This window comes from Octopus bimaculoides, chromosome 11 (genome assembly GCF_046866305.1).
Source record: "Octopus bimaculoides isolate indiv1 chromosome 11, ASM4686630v1, whole genome shotgun sequence".
In the NCBI taxonomy this organism is placed as follows: Eukaryota; Metazoa; Mollusca; class Cephalopoda; order Octopoda; family Octopodidae; genus Octopus; species Octopus bimaculoides.
Window position 1 is genome coordinate 53,166,056 of NC_142938.1, and position 20,572 is coordinate 53,186,627.

Consider the following 20,572-nt stretch of genomic DNA (forward strand, 5'->3'; position numbering starts at 1 on the left):
AAACTAGTTTTACTTCCAGCCTTCTCCAATAAGTTCTGCCCATATAGTTATTTAAAACTGCTTTTTTAATTTTTTTTTTATATATAAATATAGTCAATCTTGTTTGGATAGTTCTTTGGATACAAAGAAATTACCCAAAGCTCAGCTCTTTGGGCCTTGTTATTAACCCTACATGAACCACTCTAACAATGAACAAAATATAACTCCTTTTGTTTTTGTTTTTGTTTTTTGGATTGAATTAAACTTCAGTAGTTTTGAGATGAGGAAAATAAAACTACTCCAGCATATAAATATTTGTTTATCTAATATTGTATTGTGATACAACACTGTGAGGTTTCTCAATGTATCCAGCTGCTATGTTAACAGATCTTCTGTAATTTTTTTTTTTTTTGAATGAAGACATTTATAAACACCTAGTTACTTCTTTACTATAGACCCATATATAATGGTTTCGCAACAATTAGAAAGAGACTCACTGTTGTATATATCTATATCTGTATATGTATGTGTGCATGTTACTGCTTTCTTGTTTTGACTTAATGTAATTGTAAACGAATGTAGCCACCATGCAAGTGGTGTCCTTTGCTTCCAACCTTTCATAAAAACACATCTGGTTATGGGGATTATTATCTTACTTGGAAACAGGTGAAAATGGTGACAAGAAAGGCGTCTAGATGTAGAAGAGCTGTCTCAACAAATTCTGTTGGACTCATGCAAGCATGGAAAAGTGAATTTTAGATGATGATGATGATGATATGTACATATATGTGTGTGTATATATATATATATATACACACACACATATATATATATATATATATATATATATATATATATATATATATATATATATATATATATATATATATATATCATTATAATCATCATCATCATATAGTGAAAGTACATGGCTTAATGGTTAGGGTATTGCACTCATAATTGTGAGATCATGGGTTCAATTCCCAGACCAGGGAATTGTGTTGTGTTCTTGAGCAAAACACTTCATATTATGTTGCTCTGCAATCACTTCATCATCTGCCATGTGGCACAGCTTGTACCTGTGCATATAATGTCGATTTGATCACTATAAACAAATCAACTGTGTGGTTGTTCAGCAAGAAATAGTAGAACCTTCATATGTTGTCTAACAATAAGAGAGTCTATGATACACACACACACACAAAGATAAAAGATATATATCTTTTGCTTGTTTTATTTACTGCACTATGTCCATGCTGGTATATGCCTTGAAAAGTTGAGTCCAGTGGTTTTCAATCAGGGACCATATTAGATTTCTGGTGATCCAGGCAGACAAAATAGTAAACTGGGGATATGTGCTAGTATTCTAAGGGTCTATGAGAAAATTTTTCTTTAGATGCATTTATTGCATCTAAGTTAAGTTTTTTTTTTTCTGTAATACTTTACAGTTTAACATGTTTCTGGTAACCAATTCAGAATCTTGAAAGAAGTTTCTATAAAATTAGGTTTTAAGCATTGAATAGCTATGTGGGGTCCACCAGAGTAAAATGATAATAAAAAGGGGCTCATAGGTAAAAAATGGTCGAGAACCACTGGTTTAGTCGAACAAGTGAACCATAGTGCTTGTGTGTGTGTGTGTATGACAGTCTACTCCCTCTTAAGTATGACCACTTTTTATACTTATTTTCATGTTTTTTTCTGAAGATGTTGTTCTTCAGGAGTCATGAGTTCTGATGATGACAAAGATATGTACAAATATAGCAAGATCCAAACTCCATCATTGAGAGACCAACAAGTTAACTGTGGGCACAACTGTATGGTCAAACTGAGAATCATGACTACTCCTGTCAATAGCCATTCCTTACATATTTGTACTTTTGTGTCAAAGTTAGAAATCATTATTGTTATTATATGGAACTAAATGATTATTAGTGATTCTTTGTTTTTGTTCTCCTTTATTCGCAAGCCCTGTTAACTTTTTAAGATGAAACTTACTTTTATTAAAGGAGGTTTTGCTAAGTTTTATTTTAGACCGACCTATGATACCTGAATTACTTTTCTATTTCAGATGACCACTTTATTAATACTTTCATCCAAGGACAAGAAAATTGTATACACAACGCTAATGATTCCACTGTAAATCTTTGTAAGTTGATTATTTTTGAAAAACTTCACCAAAAATAGTGTTCCCACTACATGTCAGAAATAGCTGCCAGTTCTCCCTCAAATCACATCTTACAGTCTCAAAAAAAGAAAGCTGTGTTGGATAATATAGTCCTAGATACCTGAAAAAAGAATAGGTTGGTTATGGCTGACTGTCTTTGATCATTGTTCTGTCCAATCAGAGCAAGCTGACCTGAGGCTTAACAACAACAGCAACAATAAAACATTGACATATCTAAGGTGGTGCTCCAGCATGGCCACAGTCAAATGACTGAAACAAGTAAAAGAAGTACCTTTTATCAAAAAACACTTCTTTATCTTGTTTTACTTGTTTCTGGCATTTAACTGCAACCATGCTGGTGCACCACCTTGAGCTGTTCAGTTGAACGAATCAACCCCAGTACTTATAATTTTTTTAAAAAATCTGATATTTATTCTATCAGTCTCTTTTGTTGAACGACTAAGTTACAGGGATATGACAAGACAAAAAAAAAATATTCAACTAAATAGTCAATTGACAACACGCATTACTTTTACTACTATTCAACAATGTTTACAACTCATTCACTTCACCTGGTGACTCCTCATGTGAGTGTTCAGACTACCAAAAGCAATATGGATATGAGCATGACTTATTAAACCAGCATGTGATCTAGCTGAGAAATCACAATGTAGACAATGGCAGTTTGCAGGAAGACTCTTGTTCTTGTGGTTCATTTTCTTATTTTCCCATAACTGCTCTTGATGAAGTAGCCATTGAGTTCCAAAATTTTTAAGCTGGAAAAAGCATTCTCTCCTGCATAGTTTCTCACAAAATTCTCAAAGTTTTCTTTCCTAAATATTCAAGCATATCAAATTATCTTTGAATTTGTTCTTATATCATAAAAGTGGCTGGCCTACATTGCATCATAAATTTACAACCTGACCATAAAAGATTTGTTTTGGTATTCGACCATTATACATGTGATAGTTGTGTCCACACATTGCATTTGAGACTTGATTAAGAAAGCATTTATATCAGTTATTCCACACATTTCCAGGATAGTGCTCCTCTTTTCTCTATCATCTCCCTTACCCCTGCATATTTGCCTAAGACATCTCATATGAAAGCTGTTCATTTGACCAATCTTTTATATTCTGCTCCATATAAAAGATTGGTTTGGACAAGTGATTTATACACATCTATTTTTGTGCTTACTGAGACATCATGACATTCCAGAGTCGATCATAAAACTTCCCAAAAGCTGTACTGGTCTTTTCAGTACGAGTTTGGACCTTCCTATTGAGTTTAGCATTGCTTGTTACTGTAGAACTTTGCCTTCAACAAATATACTGGGCAAGATTTCTTGATTGTTACCAGGATGTGGCTGATACAAAAGTTCGTTTTTTTTTTTTTATGCTGATAGTTAAGCCAAAACATCTGGCTGCTCTTGCAAATATATCAGTGATGTGCTAAAAGTCTTTGAGTATATGTGCAACTAAGGTGCAAAGGGGCAATTGTCTGCAGACAGTTTCTTATTGCATGACTTTGAACTTTAGTCCTTAATTTGAAATGTTGGTGGTTGAAGACAATACCTGTTGTCCTATATTCAAGAAACACACCCTCTTCTACATCAGAAAGGCGGCGAGCTGGCAGAAACGTTAGCACGCCGGGCGAAATGCTTAGCTGTATTTCGTCTGCCGCTATGTTCTGAGTTCAAAATTCCGCCAAGGTTGATTTTGCCTTTCGTTCTTTCGGGGTTGATAAATTAAGTACCAGTAACACACTGGGGTCGATGTAATCAACTTAATCTCTCTGTCTATCCTTGTGTGTCCCCTTTACGTTTAGCCCCTTGTGGGTAATAAAGAAATAAGAAAAAGTACAATCCTGCATTACTGGGGAAAATAGTGCAAATAATACTGGTGCCAAAACACAATCCTATTTTGTACCATTTTTAACATCAAAATGCTGAGACTGACTGCTATTTAAAAGAACAGATGTCTTCATATTTTTATGTTAGGACACTATGACATTTAGCATTTATTCAGGAATCATGAGCTTTGCTAATACTTTTGAAAAGCCTGCTGATATACAGAGTCAAAAACTTTTGTAAGGTCAACAGATACCACATAGGGGTCTTTATTGCTCTACTGGACCTTCTTCTGAACTTGTTGCCAGCTGAATATCATATCCACTGTCCCATATGACCTAGACCTATGCTGACTCTCTATATAGACAGAAACATCTAAGTCAGATTTAATTCTTTGTAAGATGACTCTAGAAAGGATTTTTCCTCCAACAGAGAACAGCGATATGCTACAATGATTGTTACATTCACACTTATTACCTTTATACTTATATAGATGTACAATCATAGCATCTTTAAATTGTTGAGGGAAAAGATTTGCTTTTAAATATTTTTGAATGAACTCCTTTTACTCTTTTTCATATTTCAGTGACCACTTTTTCTACTGACTGTTTAGTTTCAAATGATGACCAACATTTGACAACATTAGTACCAGCCCCAAAAGTGATGCCAACACAAAAACCTGCTGCAAGTGTAATTCCAGATGACAAACCCTATGTTATCATTGTTGATCAGCCAAAAACTCATGGTTTCCGTTTTCGGTATCAGTGTGAAGGACGGTCTGCTGGCAGCATTCCTGGAGAGAAAAGTACAAATGAGAAAAAGTCATATCCTACAATAAAGGTAAATATTTGATGTAGTCAGCTTTATCATCATCATCATCTAATGTCTGTTTTCTAAGCTGGCATGGGTCGGCTGGTTTGACTGAAAACTGGTAAGCTGAGGAGCTGCACCAGGTTCCAACCTGATTTGGCATGGTTTCTACAGCTAGACACCTTTCCTAACACCAACTACTCCAAGAGTGTAGTGGGTACTTTTTATATGCACTGGCACAGGTGCCAGTTACAAAACACCGGCATCAGCCATGACTATGATCTCACTTGGCTTGACAGGTCTTCTCAAATATGGTATATTGCCAAAGGTCTCAGTCACTTGTCACTGCCTCTGTGAGGCTCAAAGTTCGAAGGGTGCTTTGTACAGGCCCCTGGCACAAGTGCCAGTTACATGACACAAATATTAGCCACAATTGTGATTTCACTTGGCTTGATGGGTCTTCTCAAGTCTTCTATTATAGATACCTCTAAAGAATGTAATCATTACATCTATCGTGTTATTGTGGGGCCATCTAAAATTGATAGTTTTCAGTTTCAAATTGAATGTAAAAGATGCCCTATGATATCAGTTTGAGGTTGCACAAGTTTTGTATTGTGTTTTTTTTTCTTCCTCTTTTGATAGAGAGAAGATTAGAAAAAATAGTAGTCTTTAGGTCAGAGAAATGATCTTGAAAAACTGTGGCAGATAGACTGATAATGCAACAGAGGTGATAATTGAAAGGTGGTAGAAAAGGAAATCCTCATCTTCATGGTGTGTGCCTGTGAAATTAGAGTACTGAGGGTTCTGTTAGTGGCCAGGGTTCAGCAATGTATAGAATGGATTCTTGATTCAGAGCAGCTCCATGTGAAAATAAATTCTCATATTTCTCTGGATTTGAAATAGAAATCCAAATCTTTGCTGCATAGACAACACAACAGTGGTGGGGATTGATGATAACAACAGCTATCTGCAGACCTTTCAATTTACAATCTGTTCCAATTGTTTGTGTAATGCCTATCATAATATCAGCTATTTCTCACCTCTTCTGATGTATCTACACTTTTCATACTAATTCTAGTCAGTCTCTATTTAATCTCTCTTTCTCTCAACCCATTCTTTAACTATTAACTCCCTTAACTATTGTCACTTAGTCCTCTTCCTTATTTTTCTACTTCTCCCTCTTTATTCACTTATTAACTCCTCTTACTTTAAGCTGAGTCAGGCTCTGTATTTGAGGAGATAAAAATATCATATTGATGTTGCAGTGAAAAAAGTAAACCATGGTTTTTCCATCACTAGTTGATGATGCTATTGGAATAAAATTTCGAATCATGTGTGAAACCACAGTGAAATTGGTCAACGGTTAGCAATGAAAGGAGAGAAGAGCTTTGAGTTGGAAGAGAACGTACAAGTTGAAAGCTGCTCCTATGGGTGCCATTTTTCATACAGTATTACCAAATTCATTTACAGGCTGAGAAATAGAAAAATAGAACTTCAGTTGTTAAGAGAAGAGTTAGGAGAACTTATAAGTCCTCTAACTAATCTGTTTTGTGACCAGAGACAAGATACCTCTGAGCAGAAAGTTTAGCATCAAGCATAATTAACTTTGGAAAAAGCTCAGTGATTGAGATTTCTATTTGAGAGGAAGACTTGGAGTGAAAATTTGGTAAAATTGAAAAAATGTCGAGTCATATAGATGGAACAACAAGAGTGAAATGCATGTAAAGATATTGAATTCTACACTCATCTAATCCAAACTAGCATGAAAAGATAAAACTGTAAAGTTGGCGTCCTCTCTGAGAAGTACTATAACTCAAATGTAGTAGAACTATACTGTACTACAGTACAACTGTAGTTGTACAAAGGTAGTTTAATAATTTTCTTTATGACTCAGAGCTAGAAGGAATGGATTGGTGATAGTTGTATTCTTTCTGTTTCAATCTATAGACATTTTTATAGCAAAAAGTTTTCACTACCTAAATAGATCTCTCCATCATTTGATGGTGGCATATGAAATGGTTTAGAGAACTATTTCATCAAATGAATTTGAAATTGTTTCAAGTTGATTTAATAAACTAATTTTAAAAACATTATTTACATTTGACGGATATTTGTCCTCATCTTGTTTGTTGTTAACACAACATTTTGGCTGATATACCCTCCAGCCTTCATTGAACCTGAGTTCTCATTCCTTAGGTATTTTTCGATATGATGATGATTATTGTTGTTGTTGTTGTTGTTATAATAATAATATTAATAATAATAATAATATCAAAAAAATACCTTAGGAATGAGAACTCAGGTTTGAAATTTCCCCAAGATACCTGATGAAGGCTGGAGGGTATATCAGCCGAAACGTGTTAACAACAGACAAGATGAGGACAAATATCCATCAAATGTAAATAATGTTCATAATTCCTCATCTCTTAAATATAGAACTGTAATTCTAAAAAGTATTTAAAAAGTTGTTTTTAAATGTATTTTATATTTCATTACTTGCTTTTTTTGCTATATTTTAATATTTATTTTCATATTTGATATATTTTATATTAAATATTTACATGTAATTTTGATAGGTAAGATATAATCCTTTATCTTCTTTATATCTCTACAGATTTGCAATTACAAAGGTCCTGCTGTTGTAATTGTGTCATGTGTCACCAAAGATGATCCACCAAAACCTCATCCTCACTCCCTTGTGGGCAAAGATTGCAAAAAAGGAGTCTGTACTGTGAAGTGTTCTGTCTCAGATACCATTTCGTAAGTTAGCCAACCAAAATCTTTCTTTCACTTGTTTCAGTCATTAGACTGTGGCCATGCTGGGGCATTGCCTTGAAGAATTTTAGTCAAATAAATCAGCCCCAGTATTTATCTTTATTTTAAGCCTGGTACTTATTTTTTTTTTTTGGTACTTTTGCCGAACTGCTAAGTTGTTGTCAAATAGTGGTGGGAGACAAACACAAATACACACACACACATATACAAAGGGCTTCTTTCGGTTTCCAATCAGCAAATCCACTTCCAAGTCTTTGGTCAGCCCAAAGATATAGTTAAAAGACATTTGCCCAAGTTGTCACACAGTAGAACTGAACCTGTAACTATGTGGTTGGAAAACAAACTTCTTACCACTCAGCCATACCTGCACCTATGCCATATCTGCACATATGCCCTACCTGCACCTGTGTCATACCTGTATCAGCATTTTCTAATCTTTGTTTTTTTCTAAAATTTTCTTTTTTTGTTTTCTAGTTTTCAAAATCTTGGAATTCAATGTGTCAAAAAGAAAGAAGTTGCTGATGCTCTGAAAACACGACAAGAAATTAATGTAGACCCATTTAAAAGTAAGTTTCAACATTTTCTATTAGGTTCTTATTCAACTGTAAAATGGTTTGGTACAGTCACAGACATTGGCATGTACTTGCTAAGTTCTTTTAGCAATCATATAATTCACGGCTTGATTTCATGCTGTAGAACTTTGGGCAAATGTTAAAGCCTTGGATCAGTCTAATTCTATGTGAAATTTGTCATATATGTACATATATACATATTTTCTAAAAGAATAGTATTGACAGTAACTTTGAAGTTTCGGCCTGCTATCATCAAGCAATATGAGGATAGCTCAACAAGATGAAATTTTGAAATCGCTAACTATACTATTCTTGTTAAAAAAAATAACAAATATGTGCTCCACAAAAAAGTACTAAGTAATCCTCTGCTTTAATGTAAAATTGTTTTTATCAGAACTTGACATAAAAACAAACATTAACTCACTCTCTCTCTCTCTCTCTCTCTCACACACACACACACATTGTATATTTAAGGCAGCGAGCTGGCAAAAACGTTAGCACGCCGGGCAAAATGCTTAGCGGTATTTCGTCTGCCGCTACGTTCCGAGTTCAAATTCCGCCGAGATCGACTTTGCCTTTCATCCTTTCGGGGTCGATTAAATAAGTACCAGTTACGCACTGGGGTCGATATAATTGACTTAATCCATTTGTCTGTCCTTGTTTGTCCCCTCTGTGTGTAGCCCCTTGTGGGTAGTAAAGAAATAACACGTATATTTATACCTGACCACAATCCAGTAACTGGTACTAGTAATTGTGTAAAAGAGTTTATCTCATTGATTGAAATCTTAATTTCACTTTTGCTTTTTTAATCTTTTTTTTTTTGTGCTTTTTATGTACCACAGAAGATTACAGCAATTATTTGCTTCTGATATCAATAGTAGCATTTTAGCATACTGGGCAAAATTTTTAGTGGCATTTCAGCCATCTTTATGTTCTGAGTTCAAATGCTGCCAGGGTCGACTTTACTTTTCATCCTTTCAGGGTTGATAAAATAAGTACCAGTTGTGCTAAAATCTGAAATCAATATTAATAATAGCATTTTAGCACAATGGGAAAAATGCATAGTGGCATTTCGTCTGTCTTGACATGCTGAGTTCAAATCCCGCTGAGGTCAGCTTAGTCTTTTATCTTTTTAGGGTCAATAAAATAAGTATCATTTGACCACTGGGGTAGATGTAATTGACTATCCCCCACCCCCACCCCACAATACCCCCAAACTGCTGGCCTTATGCCAAAATTTGAAATCGCTATTGATAATGGCAGTAAGGCAGAAGCATTAGCATGCTGGGCAAAATGCTTAGCGGCATTTCGTTCATCTTTATGTTCACTTTTGCAGTTCAAATGCTGCCAGGGTCGACTTTACTTTTCATCCTTTCAGGGTTGATAAAATAAGTACCAGTAGAGCACTGGGGTTGATGTAATCGACTTAGCCCTTCTCCTGAAAGTGCTGGCCTTGTACCAAAATTTAAAGCCAATATTGATAACAGCAGTAAGACAGTGAGCTGGCAGAATCATTATCATATTGAGCAAAATGCTTAGCAGCATTCTAAGTTCTGAATTCTGCCGAAGTTGACTTTGCCCATTCAATATATATGTTGAGCAGTGGGGTTGATATAATCAAGTTAGCCCCATCCCCTGAAATTGATGGCCTTGTACCAAAATTTGAAATCAATATTAATAATAGGTCTGTTGATTCACTTATGTTATTAAATTATATTCATTAATACAGCTTACAGTTATGGCATTTGTGCATTTTAGTTTTGTTTTATGTTGTTGGCACTCCGTCACTTACGACGTCGAGGGTTCCAGTTGATCCGATCAATGGAACAGCCTGCTCGTGAAATTAACGTGCAAGTGGCTGAGCACTCCACAGACACGTGTAACCTTAACGTAGTTCTCGGGGATATTCAGCGTGACATAGTGTGACAAGGCTGACCCTTTGAATTACAGGCACAACAGAAACAAGAAGTAAGAGTGAGAGAAAGTTGTGGTGAAAAAGTACAGCAGGGTTCGCCACCATCCCCTGCCGGAGCCTCGGGGAGCTTTAGGTGTTTTCGCTCAATAAACACTCACAACGCCCTCCAGTCTGGGAATCGAAACCACGATCCTATGACCGTGAGTCCGCTGCCCTAACCACTGGGCCATTGCGCCTCCACTTTGTTTTATGTATCTTCTGAGAAAAGAGAATGCTGTGGAAAGATTCACACAAAATCTCAAACTTAAAGAACCACTTGCATGTGATTTTAGTTTTGTAAATATTGGAATTTGGATTTATGGATGGAAGTTTTAAAATTGAGCATTTGTTCTTTTTCTTCTTCTTCTAGCTGGATTTGATCATGCGCACAATTTAAATATCGATTTTAGTGTTATTCGTCTTTGTTTCCAAACATTTATACAAGATGCTCAAGGTCAATACAGAATCCCATTGAATGCTGTCGTCTCCCAACCAATCATTGACAAAAGTAAGTGGGCTTGGCTGACTTTATCACTGTTATGTTTTATCTTTTACCTATTTCAGTCACTAGGCTGTGGCCATGCTTGGGCACTGCCTTGAAGAATTTTTTGCTTAAATGAATCTACCCCAGTAGTGGCAATAGCTTAGCTGGCCAAAACTTTGATGCCAGAAGTGGGATGAGATGGTGAAATATGATCTTTGGATGTTGAGTCTCACTGAGGTGATGATAAGTGACTGAAACTTTTGGTGATTTGCTGTGCTTGAGAAAACACATCAAGCTTAATGAAATTGTAATCATGGCCAGTACTGGTGACACGCGAATAGCACCATGCTGGTGACACATGTGAGGCAACCATGCCAGTGACATGCAAATGATACCCATGCTAGTAACACACAGAAGGCACCTGTACCTGTGATACATGAAAGGTACCCATGCTGGTGGCATGTAAAAGACACCTAGGACACTCTATGGAGTGGTTGGCATTAGGAAGGATATCCAGCCATAGAAACGAAGCCAAAACAGACGAGAGCCTGGCACAGCTCTCCAGCTTATCAGTTTCAGTCGAATTGTCTAACCCATGCCAGCTGGAAAACAAATGCTAAATGATGATATATATATATATATATATGTATATATATATTATTATATGTATTTATTTTCTCCTAGTTAATAAATAACTCAGACAAAATAAATTGGTTAATAGTTATCAGGGTAGCAAAGATCACAAAATGACTGTGGTGTAACTCCGGTTTATGAGGTAGAAACTCCTTGTTATTTTGGGTACTTGAGTATATATAAATTTAGTAAATGGAGTAAAACGCATATGTTAACTGCATACTTTTATTTCCAACATATGTTTCGAAGATTACAAATTATACCTTCTAAATTTATATATATATATATATATTATTAATAAAGTTGCAAAGACATCACAAAAACTGTTACTCAGAGTTTCATGTACCATTTGTTGGCTACATGAAACTCTGAGTAACAGTTTTTGTGATGTCTTTGCAGCTTTATTAATAAAGCGTATTACTCTACCTCCAGTATTCAAGTACAATTTTTTCCACCTTGTGTGATCCTTCTGTCCGGCATTCGCCACGATAGATCGCTAACCACTACATTTATTTTTTTTTTCTCTCCTTGTTTCTTTCTGTGTTCCTTTCAGTTGAAGAGCGTAGGCTCGAAACGTTAAAGACTTTCTCTGTTCCCGAGCGTTAAACTAATACATCCATTTGTTGTTTACACCACCTGTCTTCGTCTGTTGTTTTTTTTTTTTTGTAAATTCTCCCATATATATATATATATATATATATATATATATATGTATATGTATATGTATAAATATATGTGCATATATATATATGTGTGTGTATATGTATATGTATAAATATATATATATATATATATATATATATATATATATATATATATATATATATATGTGTGTGTGTGTGTATATACATATGTATATGTATAAATATATGTATATATATATATGTGTATATACATATATAGATATATAAATCAAAATAAGCAACAAGGATGTTCGAAGTTAATGCAGCACGATCATTTCATGCGACTCCATTAAATGTAAAATGCAGAGCAATCTTCAGCTGCACAAAGATATAGAAAGACTTTCTTTTGATGCTTCATATTAATACTTATTCTATCAGTCTCTTTTGCTAAACTGCTAAGTTACGGGGATGTAAACACACCAGTACCTTGTGGCTGAGAAGCAAGCTTCTTACCACACAGCCCCATCTGATAGGTATATATATATATTTCATATGCACTATACTTTTTAAATCCAGATATATAAAATCAAGCACAATAAGCAACTGATAATGGCAATTTTTGTAATTATTAAATTCATTTGATGAGGAAAAGAAATTGAAATAGTAAAACACTGTTTTATTTTAAGAATAATTCATTATTTGTTATTTTACTATTTCCAGTACATATTAGCAAAACGGGAGTAGATTTAGTATTTTTCATCTGATTGCACTGGTTCACAATATTGTAAAATTGTCTCAAAGATGAGTTTTGTTGATAACTGTCAGAGTTCAGACTTCAACAAATAACTAAGGTTATAAATAATGATTTGTTGGGCAGGAATATTCCAGAATAACTAAGAACATTTCCAATTTCTTTCTTTTGTTTCTCTTTCTTTCCCTGTCTCTTTCTTCAGAAATTACTCCTTCTAGAAAGATTTCAATGTAATTCTTTTTCAGTTAATATCTAAATATTATACCTTACTTTTTAAAAATCATTTTTTGAATTAGTTGATTTACTTGAAATGGAATGTAATAAAAAAAGATAACAAAATTTTATTGTTTTAGAAACTCAAAATGAGTTGTCCATTGTTAGAATGGACAAATGTTCAGGACGAGCTTGTGGACGTGATGAAGTGTTTTTACTCTGTGAAAAAGTTGCAAAAGGTGAGTTCAATTTATTTCTTTTGGTAGAGCTATTTTAGTTTGATGTTGTGCTGTTTGTATATGTTGTGAATAGCATCTGTATAGTGTTTGACTATGTAAGAATAAGGACTGAAGTATTTGCATGTGTGTGTGTGTTTGGAGGGGGGGGGGTGATGAGCAAGTGTCTTCTTCCTTAACCTTAAATCAGCATAAACATTTTAAAATCTGGCCATATCTGGCCCAAATATTTGATCTGTTTTATGCTCAAATCATCCAGATCTGACTTCTCATACCTACCTTACAATGACATTCTAAAAGTAAACAATCATGTCATTAAAATCTTGAAGCTATGACATAATGTGTGACTAATTCAAATTCAAAACAATGTGAATAAATACACATTACATTTGACAGTATAATCTGAATGTGTTAAATGAAATTGGGTTGACAAAAACTGTACAGGTCCTCTAAAATAGAATGTATGTTGAGATTTGCGGGCTTAGTTATGTCATGCTTATTCTAACTGACAATTGATTGTTTGTTGAAGGTTCAACCATTTACATGAGTAGGTAGCTCCTGTGATTCAACAAGTAGGACAGTAGGATGTTCATTAACTTTTAGAAATAGCAGAGTGAGTCCATCATCAACCACCTCATTTACGCACCTGTTTTTTGTATGCTTACATGGAGTATACAGGTCTTCATCACCACCTTTCTGATGGCCACCTTTTCTCAGATCAGATTTCACCTGTTCCTCTGTCTTCATTGCTTTTACTCTTCCTTAGATTCTTTCCCACTGCATTCCTTTATATATGCATCACAGATTCATACCAGCTCTTCTTTCTTGCACTGATCCCTAGTTTATATCATCCTCCTCATCATCATCGTCGTTTAACGTCCGCTTTCCATGCTAGCAAGGGTTGGACGATTTGACTGAGGACTGGTAAAACCAGATGGCTACACCAGGCTCCAATCTGATTTGGCAGAGTTTCTACAGCTGGATGCCTTTCCTAACGCCAACCACTCCGAGAGTGTAGTGGGTGCTTTTACGTGCCACTGGCACGAAGGCCAGTCAGGCGGTACTGGCAACGGCCACGCTCAAAATGGTGTATTTTATGTGCCACCTGCACAAGAGCCAGTCCAGGAGCCTCATCATCATTTCATATCTGCTTTCCATGCTGGCATGGCTTGAATGGTTGAACAGGATCTAACAGGATCTAACAGGTTGAAGAACTTAGTCTTCTTCCAGCATTTCACTTTTGGTATAATTTTATACAGCTGGATGCCTTTCCTCTCTCACACCTTTGCTTTTGTTGCTCATCTCACACCCATTTCCTCATATTCTCTGTATTCTCTTTTTACACTGTACTATACTTCCAATGTGGCTGGGGATAGCAGTGGATTAGATCTCTTTTCTTTGCAGTACATTAGTGACTTTCTCTCTGTCACTCCTTTATGCAGCTCTCTTGCCGCTATTTTTCATTTACCCTGCCACCATCTTCATTATTCCAACCTCTCCAGCCCATCTCATTGCCTATGTGTATGTGGCTACACTGAACCACTTGTGCCCAGTGTCGCACCCCACACTTGCCCCTTTGTGTCTCCTGCTCTCTCCTTTCCTATACTGCCTGTCACTGTATATCAACTTGCATGTCACCATACTCTTGTTCCTTTTCTCTCAGGTCCTTATCATCCCTCTGTTATTACTCTATTCCCTGGGTTATGTAGACTTTGGTCACCTCCCTCCTATCTCTCTCATCATCATCATCATCATCATCATTTAGTGTCCGTTTTTCGTGCTGGTATGGATAAGACAGTTTAACTGAGGCTGGTAATCCAGAGATCTGCACCAGCCTCCAGTCTGTTTTGACTTGGTTTCTATGGCTGGATGTCCTTCCTTACACCAACCACTCCACTGAGTGTACTGGGTGTCCTTTTATGTGTCACTGACATGGGTGCTGTTTACATGTCACCAGCACGGATACCATTTATGTGTCACCAGCACAAATACCCTTTACATGTCACTGGCACATATGCCTTTCATGTATCACTAGCACTGGCCTTCAATATATGAATACCTGTCAGAATACTGAGTACTCCTGTTGCTCCTTCTGCTATCACACATACCTCTGTTACTCATGTTTCTCACTCTGTAATGAGGCTTGGAAGCAAACAGAGCCATAGAGTTGAGAGTCGTCTTCAATCATAGAACATGGTTACGTCTAGATTGCCTGTGTCATGTAAAAATGCTCAATGCAGTTTGTAAATTGTGAGCTTGTGAGGATCCGTTACTCTAGTTGAGGATGTGACAACTTTCTGGTGCTGATAGCATAAAGAAAAAAAAGTACTCAGCACACTCTTTAAACAACAGAGTAAAAATGAACTAAGAGAAAAACAGGGTATCAGAGGAATTAGCTGTAGTGTTCAAGAGAGGAAGCTGCACTAAAGTAGACATGAAAGATGCCTGCTGTATATGAAAGTGCTGAGTATTTCATGTTAGTCGAACTTGTGGAACAGAGGAATCATGGAAAACTTGGGATGAAATGGAGAAGGCTGATCTTAAGATATTGCATTCTATAGATGAGGTGACAAAGGACTGTATTGGTTAGGGATAATGTAGTGTTACAGAAAACTTGCTCCTCTGGGAAAATGCTCTCTAAAACAAGAGTAGTGATTAAGAGGCTATAACACACATATATGCAATTGCATGTATGTGTGTGCCTGTATATGTATATATATGTATATATATATACTGCTTTCTCCCAAGCCCGGTTTGCCATATGGTTTTACATCTCCCCTTCAGGACTCCTATTTCTTCATCATTTACAGCACATTCTCTCCTATATATATTTATGTAATATATATATATATATATATATATATATATATATATATATATATATATACATACATATATAAAACCAGTGAGGATTTGTGACTGGAAGGGCATCCAGCTGTAGAAAATCTGCCTTAACAAATTCTGCCTGACTTATGTAAGCATTAAAAAGGGGACATTAAATGATGATGATGGTGTATATATGTGTGTGTATATGTTTGTAAGTAATTATATTTTAATTGTATTTAATATTCTTTGCTTTAAAATAGATAACATAAAAGTACGCTTCTTTGAAGAAGACTCTACTTGGGAAGCTCATGGAGAATTTAATCCATCAGATGTCCACCATCAAGTAAGTTTTTATTGATTAACGTCTGTTGTCATCATTCTCTCCAACTATACCTTACTTTATATGTAAATCCACACTTATAAACACCCCACTGCCAACCACTTAATTAGTCTTCAACTATGCTGTTTCTCTCCCCCACGTGTTGCAAATACAATAAGTTGTAGTCATGTGAAATTGCTATCTACCATACACACCATATTTACAAACCCTCATTAACTGCTGTTCTCTGTAAGGTTAATGAAAGATCATATGTGTTATAGATACAGTCATTTCTCCTTCAGTTAAATCTTTAAAAACAACTGTGAACCTGTAGCTTCTAAATTTGTACATTATTTGTAATCAATTACAACTCTTAAATTATTCACTATTGCAGTTTTAATTACATTGTTACAAGATTTTTGTGTGGGAAAGATTTTACTTTGTTATAATTGATACTCTGCAAAGTTGGCACCAAAAATATACCAATTCATAACCCTTGTAAGGAAATGTTCTAGGGGCTTCTAGAATGAAGTATCACATGATACCTGGCTGCTGATTGGTCCATAACTTGGTCAGTTACATGGAGAAGCTGTTGTTAATGTTGTGATTTTAACCGGGCTCTGTGTCAACTTGGTTTCAAGTCTTGCTACAACATTAACATTATGTGAGAAAAATTTTAAATTCTTTTAAAATATGGTTGTTTTGTGTTGATTTTTTTCTATCACTAAAATACTTGTGCATTTTACATAGCTTATTTATTATTACTTTTCTTCTCTCTTATCTTAGTACGCTATTGTATTCAAAACACCACCCTATAGGAATATCAGAATTACAAAAGACGTGACTGTATTACTACAGTTAGTTCGACCTTCAGATTTTGCATATAGTAATCCAATCAAGTTCACCTACCAACCAGAAGATCCTGGTAAGTTAAAATATACTCCTCTTCATTACTATAATACCAATAATACTAATCAAACATAAAACACCAACATCCTTTACGTATTTTTCTTTTATTTTTTTATTCTTTTACTTGTTTCAGTCATTTGACTGTAGCCATGCTGGAGCACTGCTTTGAAGGGTCTTAGTTGAACAAATCAACCCCAGGACTTATTATTTTAAGCCTTGTACTTATTCTATCAGATTCTTTTGCCAAACCACCAAGTTACGGGGACATAAACACACACAAGCAGTGATGCGGAGACAAGCACAGACTCAAACACACACACACACACACACACACACACACACACACACAATGGACTTCTTTCAGTTTCTGTCAACCAAATTTACTTACAAGGCTTTGGTCAACCCGAGGCTGTCATAGAAGGCACTTGCCCAAGATGCCACACAGTTGGACTGAATCCAGAACCATATGGTTTGGAAGTAACCCTTTTACCACATAGCCATGCCTGCCAAACTTTTTTTTTTTTAGTTAATGGTAATGCTTCTCATTGGAATCCATAAATCTCTTTTTACAAATCAAGGAGCCTCTTCTTTACTAGCTATTCTATAATTTAACCCTTTAGCATTTAAACCACCCATATCCAACCGAAATTTTCTACCTATTTTAAGTTCAAACTGGCTAGATCTAGCCCCTCACACCTATCCTACAATGTTATTCTAAAAATAACATTCAGATCATCGAAAGGTCAAAGCTACAAGATAATGCAAGAGTAATTCAAAACAATGTAAATTAATAATCATTTCATTTGACAGAGTAATCTGAATGCTAAAAGGTTAATTCAGTAGAAGGATAGTGACAGGTATGAAAATTCTATTAATCTTCTCTACATTTAATAATCCCTCAATTTTAAAAGCTTTAAACTGCATTATGAAATGTGTTGCTTTCATTTTCATTTTTTTTTTCTCTCTTTTTTTTATAATCTTCCATGTTCAAAGTAATCATCTCACATTTTCTTCACAGCCAGCACTCCTTTCAGCAATATGCATACCTTAAATGCATCTTTGAAATCTATTATTTTTCCTTCCATTTTACATTCTTATATGAGTTTGATAAGTCAACAAATCCATGGAATATTATTTTAGTTGAAGGATAAATAAGGTTATAAGCAATCTATGAAACATATCAACAAATGTTTAACTCTGAGTGTTTTTGTAAGACAGCTTAAAGTAGAATTATTCATTTTGTGATAATTGTATGAAAATAATATTTTTTAACTCATTTGATTATTGGAGAATAACTGAAACCATCTTTTTGTAGCAATTGTGGAGAAGGAGTTATACTGGTATTATATGTTAGGATTAATGAATAATTTGAGTCCAGCTCTGCAAGAGTATCATTGCTACTTACTAAAGTGAAAGTGTAGTTACACAGTACTTATTTACAGTTACATAGGCTGGTTACCTCACTTACAGAATTTTTTGATTCTCATGTCTCTAAGAGCTAATCCAGCATTCAATAATGTCATCTTTTGAATTTTCCTTACAAAATTATGACTGGATACTTTTTACTCTTTTACTTGTTTCAGTCATTTGACTATGGCCATGCTGGAGCACTGCCTTTTTAGTCGAGCTAATCAACCCCAGGACTTATTCTTTGTAAGCCCAGTACTTATTCTATCGGTCTCTTTAGCCGAACCGCTAAGTTACGGGGACGTAAACACACCAGCATTGGTTGTCAAGCGATGTTGGGGGGACAAATACAGACACACAAACATATACACACACACACATATATATATATATATATATATATATATATATATATATATATATATATATATATATCAGTTACCATCTACCAAATCCACTCACAAAGTTTTGGTCGGCTCGAGGCTATAGTAGAAGACACTTGTCCAAGGTGCCACACAGTGGGACTGAACCTGGAACCATGTGGTTGGTAAGCAAGCTACTTACCACACAGCTACTCCTATACAAACAAATTTTAAAAACAAAATTATTCAACATCAAGAAAACTAGATTTAAAACAAAACAAGAATGGTTTCTACTTGAATATTTCATGATTTGTGAAATATTAATAATTTTCATATTTCTTGTTTTTGTTACTTCAAGTTGTAAAACTTTTTAGATTATCAATTGATAGAATTTGCAATAACAAATATGTCTTCTCTCTTGCTTATATTGACAATTAGAAAGCAAATTTTTTATGATTATTTTTCATTTTTAAAGACCATCATCTGTGTCTAAATCATCACTAGTGTTCTCTCTGGATAGTTAAAATTTGCTCTTATCTAATTTCACTTTTTATAGATCCAGACAGGATTGAAGAGAAGAGGAAGCGAAAAGTCCACACAGCATGTAAGCATTGTATCAAATTGGGAGTTTATTCCTTTGTTTTAGTCATTAGTAACTCTTTTAAAGATAATACCTTCTGAAATAATTTTTCCTGACTAATTTGAGCAATTAATCTGTCTTAGATGTGTACTAATGTCTTAGATATCTACTAATGTCTGAGATGTTTCCTAATGAAAGTGTTTCAATGATAGAATCTCAAAGTTGTCAAAAAATCTAATATGTAAATTTCAGTTGCTTTCTGCGTTTATTGCAATAGTGATACCCACCAAAAGTTTTCTTAATATTTAAAAAATGTTTTCTGCAGTGTACTTTATTTTTTTTATCCGAGTTTATGGAAACTTTCTTTGAAAAATAACTGCTAATCATACTTTGAGCAACAACTTGCTTAATGATTTAATCAATAAATTAATGGCAGATAAAGTGACATATCTACTTCTTTCATGCACACCCAATATCTGATTTTGATCTATCCAATTTTTCATCAAGTGATTTAAATAGAATATTACCTAAAGAATGGTCAGGCACTGAACCTTGTACAAATAATGTTGGTTCAAAAATGCATTTAGGACTTGATTTAAAACTTTTTGAGTATTTTTTCAAATTTTATCATCACCTAACAAACTAATTTGCATCTGGAGCAAAAACAAGCTGTTACTTTTGTTCTTATATGTTAAAATTTGTACATATATTGATATGTTGTCTCTAACTAGAGCAACAGATTCCCTGTAAGTTACTTAATAAGCTGTAAAAATGTCAGGCTAAAATAGTTTGTTTCAATGTTTGTGTGTCCGTGTCTATTAGTAATTGCATTTAATTTATTAACTCGCACTTAAGCAAAAGTGGGGTATTGTAATTACTCATCTTTGTCTGTGTGTGTGCAAAATTACTGGAAAACAGCTGAACGAATTGTTACCACATTTGGCAGAAATGCTCATTGGGCAAGTGGCTCAAAATGATGAGCATTTGGTTTGATTAGCTTTTAAAAAATAATTTTTTTTTTTTCAAATTTTCTGATAAGCGATTGGTCATATTATTTTGTTCACTTTTTTTTTTCATATGAATTGACCTTTGTCTGCATGTTTATAGACCATGGTGTACCTATGCA

The 20,572-nt window shown here is 34.8% G+C and overlaps 1 protein-coding gene across 1 annotated transcript in view; it reads left to right on the forward strand.

Annotated features, from left to right (window-relative positions):
* LOC106876150 (putative transcription factor p65 homolog) overlaps nt 1-20,572 on the forward strand; it is a 61,088-nt gene that overhangs the window by 36,120 nt on the left and 4,396 nt on the right. Inside the window, exons 2-10 of the mRNA XM_052971793.2 lie at nt 2,048-2,125; nt 4,579-4,832; nt 7,417-7,562; nt 8,052-8,143; nt 10,474-10,611; nt 12,948-13,046; nt 16,130-16,212; nt 16,975-17,113; nt 19,423-19,470. Coding sequence (XP_052827753.1) covers nt 2,048-2,125; nt 4,579-4,832; nt 7,417-7,562; nt 8,052-8,143; nt 10,474-10,611; nt 12,948-13,046; nt 16,130-16,212; nt 16,975-17,113; nt 19,423-19,470 — 1,077 coding nt within the window. The remainder of the gene's footprint in view (nt 1-2,047; nt 2,126-4,578; nt 4,833-7,416; nt 7,563-8,051; nt 8,144-10,473; nt 10,612-12,947; nt 13,047-16,129; nt 16,213-16,974; nt 17,114-19,422; nt 19,471-20,572) is intronic.